Source organism: Cydia splendana, chromosome 9, assembly GCF_910591565.1.
Source record: "Cydia splendana chromosome 9, ilCydSple1.2, whole genome shotgun sequence".
In the NCBI taxonomy this organism is placed as follows: Eukaryota; Metazoa; Arthropoda; class Insecta; order Lepidoptera; family Tortricidae; genus Cydia; species Cydia splendana.
The window spans coordinates 19603972-19613858 of NC_085968.1; the positions used below are offsets into that span (position 1 = coordinate 19603972).

The 9887-nt window shown below is 38.0% G+C and overlaps 1 protein-coding gene across 1 annotated transcript; it reads right to left on the minus strand.

The window, feature by feature from the left end:
• Positions 1–8293: 8293 nt before the first annotated feature.
• LOC134793935 (zonadhesin-like) lies at positions 8294–9887 on the minus strand (the record flags this gene model as incomplete). The annotated part of the gene is made up of 3 exons (XM_063765652.1): positions 8294–8493; positions 8918–9112; positions 9710–9887. Coding segments are annotated over 3 exons (573 nt in total), but the record flags the coding sequence as incomplete, so codon positions are not given.

Genomic DNA, 9887 nt, shown 5'->3' on the forward strand with positions numbered 1-9887 from the left:
GCCTGCTCTCCTGCATTTTATCGGCAATGTCGCGCACGCCCAGGCTTCCTCGTACGTACTCGTTACGGATTCTATCGAGCCTGGTAACGCCGCACATCCACCTCAGCATTTTCATCTCGGCAACTTGGATGGTATGCACGTGTCTTTGAGTCGTTGCCCACGTTTCGCTGCCATACATAAGAACCGGCCTTATTATACTTTTGTATACCAGACCCTTGAGTTTGACCGGCATTCTCCTGTCACACGTAACACCAGTCACTTCTCGCCATTTTAGCCAAGCAGCGGCTATTCGGTGTTGAATGTTGCATTCCACATACCCAGAATGGTGCATCATACTACCCAGATACTTGTACCGATCGCACATGGTGACTAGTTGCCCATCGATGGAAATTGGGCTATTGTCGCTTAGATCTGGCTCGTTCAGGGACATAAATTGGGTCTTTGCAACACTCAACACTAGGCCACCGGCCTGTAACTGATGCTTCCATGACAGGAGTGCTTCCTGTAACTCAACACGGCTCTCGGTACAAATAGCCACATCGTCAGCGTAAACAAAAGTCCACTTCGCTGAGTTTTGCGCTGCCTCGGTGAGTGAGTCCAAAACCAAGCAAAACAGGAAGGGGCTCAGAACTGAGCCTTGATGAACGCCTGCCGTAACCGCTATAGATTTTGTTTCACCCACTACCGTCCTTACCATGAACCTAAGCCAACATCGGTTATGATATGGACATACTGTTCCGGGACGTTCTTCTTGCGAAGGCTCCACCAGATCGTGTCCCTTGGGACTCGATCAAATGCCTTTTCCATGTCCAAGAATGCAATGTACAATGGCTGTTTTTTGGCGCGGTACTCCTCAGCAATCGTGCTCAGAGCGAACATAGGGTCGGTAGTAGATAAGCCAGGCACAAAGCCATAGTGATGCTTAGACAGGGAACATTCTGCTCTTAGTCGACTATCTATCACTCGTTCGTACAGCTTCATAGTATGGCTTAGAAGCTTGATACCGCGATAGTTATTGCAGTCATACTTGCTTCCTTTTCCCTTATAGATCGGAACAATGGTACTCAATCTCCATGCCTCTGGCATTTATGGAGGAGAGCAGAACACGGTTGAAGAGATTGGTAAGCAGCATGACTCCTTGTTCGCGAAGGCATTTCCAAGCTTCTACCGGGATACCGTCAGGGCCAATGGCTTTAATGTTGGACATCTTATTTAAAGCTTTCTTAATCTCACCAGGAAGTATTGGAGGTATAAGGCCTATATTGGTTTCCATTTCTGGAAGCGATATAGCTGCTAATGTTGGATTTAGCAGTTGTTCGTAATATTGATGCCAGGCTATTACAACATCTCTATCACGATACAACAATTCTCCATTTGAGCCCTTAATGGTTATACACCTGGTAGGATCCTTTGCGCTCTGAGAACGCTGCTTCGCAAGTTTGTAAATATTCTTTTGACCTTCAATCAAAAATCAAATCAATCAAAAATATACTTTATTCATGTAGGCCTAGCAACAAGCTCTTATGAATCGTAATTAATCTTAATCTAATTATCAGAGCAATTTATTGATGTTAATATTATTCCATAATAAAAATGGATTATTATACATATCAAATTTAACACTAAGAATTTCACAAAAGGATCGTCAAACATTAAAAAGATTGTATAAAAAAATACTAGTCTAGAATTTCTAGAATAAAATCTAAATGTCAAAAAAAAAGCATAAGTAACAAAAGAAGTAGATAGTGTAATACTATCGGAATATCCATTTCCTCATCAAAAATCAAATATACCTAATAAATAAATAATCATTTCGAATAACAATTAATCCCACGTTGTAATATCATTCATGTAGTCTTGTGTGGTATAATAAGCTTTAGAAATAAGTTTACGCTTTACATAATTCTTAAATTTATTAATAGATAATTCAGTAATATGGTTTGGAAGTTTATTATAAAATCTTACACAATTACCCATGAATGATTTTTTAATTTTATGGAGCCGAGTGAAGGGCACTGCGAGCTTATGTTTATTTCTAGTATTAATATTATGAATTTCACAATTTTTCCTAAAATTTACAATATTTTTACGTACATACAGAATATTCTCATAAATGTATTGACAGTGCACTGTCATTATGTCAATTTCCTTAAATTTATCTCTAAGTGAGTCTCTATGGTTCATTTTGTATATTGCTCGAATAGCCCGCTTTTGCAGAACAAAAATGGTATTTATCTCTGAAGCACCGCCCCACAGTAAAATACCATATGCCATAATGCTATGGAAGTAACTAAAATATACTAATCGAGCTGTTTTCACGTCAGTTAACTGACGTTCTTTGGTAACTAACTGTCCGTATAGGTTTTTCTGGGAGTTCGCTCGTGAGATAGCTATAATTTTCTTGGCGTCTTTTTTAACTTTAACAATGCGTCCTCTCTCACTCTTTCTCTATCTATTACTCCCTCACTCCGTCCCCACTCTGGACCAGAGTTGCCAGATGGGTACGCAATAGTATGCATTGCGTACTATTTTATGGTCTTGCGTACTCGCGTACTCATCCGGCGATTTGCGTACTATTTTTATATTTTATCACCTGACAGCCTGTTACTCCACTTGAAAAGAATAAATATTTTTCATTTCTCATGCTCTGAAAGAGGGTCATTGTTGTTCTAAAAGGGGTGCAGAAAATGATACGTTTCTGCACTAGAGCATTTTAGGTTCCAAGTACGATTTTATTAATAAATTTTAGTATACCAAAACGGATTAGTATAAGAAGAGTTTTGTAACTTTTTGGCATAGGACATCAAAATGACCCGGAGCCCCAACGAGACTTGCAAGTCTTACTTACAGGTTCCTGCAGGAAAAAGGGGTAACGTAAGTAGGGTTTGTATGCTTACGGCATTTATCTTTGGGGACACATTGCCCGGCATCGTTCCGTAGCTCTCCGTCCTTGCACACACAGCTTGGTTTACATCTTGGATCTCCATATTCTGGGTTTCGCATGCATAGAATCACAGTTACGTCAACGCCACATTTTTGAGGAGGGCAGATCATAGGACAAGGATCATACTGCTCGTTGTCGGGGCAAGGCAAAGCTGTAAATTAAACAAATAACAATAATGTAGTTATGTTCTACTAAATCAGGATCAGAATCATGGCATATTTGTGATAAACTATAACATACGAAAGTATAAAACAACAAAGAAATTTTAACATGAAATAAATAGTTTACCACGAAATGGTCCCGCCTCGGCATGATGCTAACCCAAGAGTCAGCGCTGATCTTCCGGCGAGACCATTTGTGGGTCACGAACGCAGCTGTACGACACGGCCGCGGCCCCATCATAAAACTGAACTCGACTTTGCGGTGGGGAATGGACGGCAATAAAGCGCCATCAATCTGCTGGTGAGATGTCATGATGACATAAAGGCCATAACAAGTCGAAACACAAAAGAAAATAAACGTGATTACTTGACAGAAATGAAGCTAACGTTTAATTTGTGATTGACACTTTTAATATAGTTTCTCAAAGTTTGCAAAGATCTCCCAAGAACATCATAGTCACGATCCTCAGACATGAGGAATTCCTTTAATTAATGAACTAGAAAGTAAGTGGTCAGCTAAAAGTGACAAAATGTGTCACAAGAGTCACCGTAAACGTAAAAAGCATTGCAAATATGACGGTTAACCACACTTTGTCATTTCCAAATCTGTGCTGACAAAGCTTAAGAATTTTCTGTCCAAGTTCCCCAAATTGTATTTAATTATTGAACCTGCTCACAAAATTTCACGAGTATTAATTGAAAAATGCGACATGTACATAATCTTTGCCCATAAAAGCATTTTTGCTCAAGCTAAAAAGGAGACCTTTGCTTCACTCTGTCAATTAAAAATAATTAAACAATAAAATTACGTTTCTCGCAATGCTTCTTCAGCACACAGGTTCCTGTAGCGTTCCTGTAATAGTTGTCAGCACACCGGCATCCGGGTTTGCACTCGGGGTCGCCCGGCTTAGGCGGCGCCTTGCATCTGATGACCGCTCCGTTGACGTTGCATTTCTTGGGCGGGCAGGGGGCGGGACATACGTCGTATACTTCGTTTAGTCCGCATTTTGCTAAAAATGTACTTAAAAAGTTACAACTGACTGTTATCTGATCCCATCGTGATATCATAAAATTTTCTGAAAGACAATACCTAGAGAATTAAACAAAAATAAAAACTCGAATGGTTAACACGGATACGGGGGAAATTAGAGGAAATTCATTATTTCTGCCCGCATTTGCTTGCGTGGACTTGGTCGGGAATTCGTTAAAATTATACCTTCATCTATCAACCTTGAAAAAAATTTGCGTAGGTATTTATATCATTTCATTGCCATATAATATTCAAAGGTAAACAAAAAAACAATGTATTGGTAATTTTGTATCTATGGATTTATGCCAAATGACTGATCCATGTGGTTAATACTAGAATAGACTAAAGATTTTTTTGTAACGAAACACTAACCACACTGGTCTTCAGGGATACAAGTTCCGTTATCCGCTCGCAGATATCCATCGGCGCAGACGCAGCCCTTGATACAGCCGTTGGGAGATGGATCCACACATAATATTGGTCCTCCGAGTTGGCTGCATTTTCTATGGCCGCAGTATCCGTTGATGCAAGAGCTCAGTACTTCGTTAAGTCCACAAGTGGGCGCTAAAAGATAAAAAGTGTGATGAGGTTTTATTTATTTCGCGTGAGGCGCTTTTTGCCACTAACTAGAAATAGTTATGGTTTATTGACATTTCGCTGGTCCAATATTACAGGGTTCTATGTTACATTTTCAAGATAGTTGAAATTCGACTTATTGTCACTATGACAATGTTCCAATTTCAATTCGATAAAAGTGAAACATAGAACCCTGTAATATTGGGCCAGCGGTTTGTTATTGATATTTAGATTTTATTCTAGAAACATTCTAGACTAGTATTTTTTATACATTTTTTTATGTTTGACAATCTTTTTGTGAAATTCTTAGTATTGAATTTGATCTGTATAATAATCCAATACTGCTATTGGAATAAATATGAACATCAATAAATTGCTCTGATAATTAGCTTAAGATAATATGTAAGTATGTAAAACGTTCATAAGGCCTAAATGAATAAAGTATATTTGACTTTGACTTTGACTTAGTGACTCTGATTGTTTCCTGTATATTGTTGGGTAGGTAAGTAACGATGGTATATAGCGTCAATATTTACACTTTTTTGGACCAGTCAGCAATGTATGGTGAATTGTCAATGTCAGGTGACAATAAAATTGTCAGCGTGCAACGGCTATTGGCACGTATTCGGTACTTATTGCCGGATTTCAACTTTAAGATACGTCAATTAATAGATTTAGAAACGATATGGATTAGATCATGGTATAATAATATACTCCGCCTGGTACTCCATTCCCGTCTTTTCTAGGTCACCTAACTGACACGGGCCTACGTCATCATGCGACAGCGCTATATGATAATATGCGATAGCGCTATATATAGCGGCCATGTTGTTGTGACGTAGGCCCGTGTCACTCTGGGAATGGAAGACCATGTTTTATTAGACTATGGATTAGATGTGTCAGTGTCAAAAGTGACGTTTTTGTTTGAAGAAACGTCACATTTGACACTGAAAAATCTAATCCATATCGTTTCGAGATCTATTAACTGACCTATCTTATAGTTTGAATAGGGCCATTAGACTTTTCCCTTTAAAAATTAAACATGCTCATATTGCTCATCCCTAAGATGCGTGAAATCTATCTGAAAGTATGAGCTTGACATTTAGAGTGCCTTTCTTTTTTTGGATCTCTAAAAAATTTGTAATGTTGAAAAAAGTGCAAATGTTCCAGTAACCGTGATAGCACTGTATAGCTTTTATGTTTTATATAAAAAATAATACTCAGGTATGTTGTTACCTAGCAACAGGTAGAAGGGGTCATCCATTAATTACATCACACGTTTAGGGGGAGGGAGGGGGTCAAGAAAATGTCATGTTGTGACAAAAGGGGGAGGGGGGAGTCATAAACTCTGTGACGTCACTTTAACTTCAACAGTAACCGAAAATGTATTTAAATTATTTTTATACGCTATACAGTTAAATAACAAGTTTTTGAAACGATAATCGTTTTTATTCGTTTAAGTTTATTTCTTAATCAGTTTTGGGTTATAAAATTACTAATATTTCTTTTGTCAAAAATATTTTGATTAAATATTAAATAAATATTTGCCGATTTCGTTGAAGAAATGTGACGTCAGACCAGGGGGGAGGGGTTTGCCAAATGTGACCAAGTGTGACAAGGAGGGGGGGAGGGGTAAAAAAACCTAGAAATTCGTGTGACGTAATTAATGGATGACCCCGAATAAGGATGCTGATACGCAATAATGTGTCAACCTACATTCATTTTGCAATAAGATGTCCACTCAAAAAATTACGCTTAAAGTCGACATTTTATTGATAAATTAATGTCGGTTGACACATTATTGCGCATCATCCTTATTGTATGTTGTTTTTCACAATTTAAAACAAACTAATTGCATCACTAGTTAAATACCTTCATCAAAAACGTGACGCTAATGCCTGAATAAATAATGCTAATACACATAAGTAACAACTGTTCAAACAGTTCGACAACTAATAAACAACACACTCATATCATATTTATTATTATAATTATAGCAAAAAATCTTTATGCAAAATTAATTTTATACATGTATGTATATCTGTATAAAACAGCGATGATGATAAATATAGATAATACTCTTTATTGGCACACCTCAGTAAAAAGATGCAAAACCTCCAAAACCTAAATATTTGCAAAACCTGGAGGAAAGTTAGGTGGAGGAAAAATACATCGAATGAATATGTTAAGCTTAACATTGTCTGGAAGAGATCGCTTCTTAGGAATAAGACCGACTTCTCTACTTGAGTACCTATAAGTATTCTCTGCATGTAAGAGTATGTGTATTGTATGTATTGTTATTCAGTATTTGTATTGTAGGTATATATTCTTCCCTAATGTAAGCTACTTCTATTATGTGTTTCTTTACAATAAATAATTTACTACTAACAACATACCTACACATAAAATTGTGTCATATTTAGAATAATAAAAGCAAGAAGTTGACAACTAGTAGTCTTTTCATTTTCGTCCCTTAAAAAATATTGCAGTACCTATGACTCGATTATGCGAAAGTAAAAGATAAAGATAAATACTCTTTATTGCACACCTCAATAAAAGAAGACAATACAAAAGAAAACAGAAATACAAGCAGAGGTAAACAACAGGCGGTCTTATCGCTAAAAAGCGTTCTCTTCCAGACAACCTTTGGGTAGCGGAGATTTACTCTAAGAACTTTCGGATTTTTTAAAATAACATAATCAATACTTACTGCAGTCTTTTGGCTTGACACATCTTTTGATGTTAGAATCATAAAAGTAACCATCCTTGCATTTGCAGCCATTGTATATGCAGCCAATGGGGCAAGGTGTTATTGGTGGTTTACCAACGTCAGAACACTTTTGGTTGCAGTAGCTGCCGCAGCCTTGTACGGCGTTGCCATCACCACCACAAGCTGTAAAATTAAAAATAAATATAAGTATGTGCCTATAATATTTGTAGGATTTTGTCGATTTCTTCAGGATCTTAGAACAATGAGACTAAACAACAATTATGACAATGGGATTACATATAAAGTAAACAGTATAATTATAAAACTCAATTTAGATCGGCATGCCTAATGTTTGGACATGTCTGGGCTGGACATGTAAGCCGCATGCACCCTGAAAGGTGGGCCAAAATGGTTACCTAGTTGGACCCACGGAACACCATCGAGGGCGCAGGCCGCGGTTCAGGCAGACCGAAAAGGAGATGGCGGGACGACTTGGTCGCATTTTATCTGGATTGGCGGGAAAGTACAAACGATAGGGTTAAGGAAAGGAGGGGAGACCTTTGCCCAGCAGTGGGACAATAAACTAGGCTAACAAAAAAAATGCCCAATGTCAGACAATGCTGGAATCCCCAAGAAAAGCGAAAACCTAAAGCAGACCGGGCGACTGAATATTATTTATTGCAGAGGCGAAGGCTATTGAGAAGGCTTGGAGCGAACTCAAGTACAAAGCTTAAGGCCGATCTAGATGGCGGCACACTATGGACACACTCTGCCTCGTTTAGGGGACATAATAAGATCTTAAGAAGAATGTCAGAAAAATGAGCAACGTATGCTAAAGGTCTCAAAGAAAGAGCCAGCGAACTTTTCTTCGGTTATATTTCTAGGCACTTACATGGACACTCTTCTGATAGGATGCAAGTGCCATCATCAGCTCGTAATAGACCGCCTTTGCAGATGCATCCTGGCTTGCACTTATCACAGTTCAATGGGAAACCCAATTCAGAGCACCGTGTCACCATACAAGTGCTGCAGTTCGAGTATTCTTCGTTTTTAGGACATTTTGGGGGGTTGTCTGTGGATAATAGTTATTTGTGATACAAATATGAAAAGTAAACAATTCCAAACGAATGTTGATTTTGTAAAACATCAGCTAATGCGAGTTTTATATAATGATTCAACCAGATATAAATAGTCTTTGGTTGGCCGGGCTGGTATTAAAAAGCGAATCAAATCATCATATCATCAAAAATCACCCAGTAAACCAACATTATATTAAAGCTCTAGAATTGAGAACAATCTGCATGTACTATTCGTATTTACTTAAGGTAAGGTGGGATAAGACTATCACCGGGGTAAGACTATCACTTGTATGGAATCCTCATATTGTTAGTCTTGCCCCGAGCAAAATAAACTATGTTAGTCTTACCCCACCTTACCTTACCTAAAAACATACACCTCATTAATTTTATCTATAAACAAGAGAAAATGTAACTTACTATTGCATTGATCCTCTGGCACACAAGTTCCGTTTTTGGCCCTCAAGTAGCCCTTTACGCAAACGCATCCCTTGATGCAATATTTAGGGTCAATTTTTATGCAGGGCACCGGCTTGCCAAGTTGACTGCAGTTTCGTGCATCGCAGCCGCCATTGGTGCAAGTGCTATATTCTTCGTTGGCTGGGCATGTGGGTGCTAAAATAAACAAATAACAAGAGCATTAAATTTCGATAAATATTTTTGTAACAGTTGTTTTTTTAACCTTCACCCATAATAGAATTTAGACTGTCGTGAGTCATACTAAAATCAACTATCGCGCACTCTTTGAAAATGACATTCAGATGGAAACTGCAGCTGCATTACTGTTACGACTTTACTGCTAGAGACGCGGACACTGTCACTGTCAATCTCCTCGATAAAATGATCTAATCACGGCAATAGGTAATGCGGTTACAAACGTATTTTAACCGACTTCCAAATCTCAAAAGGAGGAGGTTATCAATTCGGTTGTATGTTTTTTTTAAACACCTGACAGCGCCCACTTCAACGTTGCAACAGTAATGCAGCTGCAGTTGCCATCCGGACATCACCATGACTTTTTAAAACGTGTCGCAACAGTGAATAAAAATACGTGAGTTAAACCTCAATATTAGTTAAAGCTCTGAATTTAGGAGTTTTTTGTGTAAATTTAATAATTGTCAAGTTTTATTTTATTGACTGGGTATACTTTTAATTCAAGTATTCTAATAATAAAGGATTAACAAAAAATAATTATGAAAATGATATACTTACTGCAGTCTTTGGGTTTAACGCATTTCTTTGTATTAGAGTCATAGTAATATCCAGGCCTGCAGTCGCAGCCATTGAACATGCAGAACAGTGGACAGAGATGTGGTGCTTTACCGATGTCTGAGCAGGTTCTACCGCAATAGTTGCTGCATCCTTGTTGGGCGTTATCATCGCCGCCACA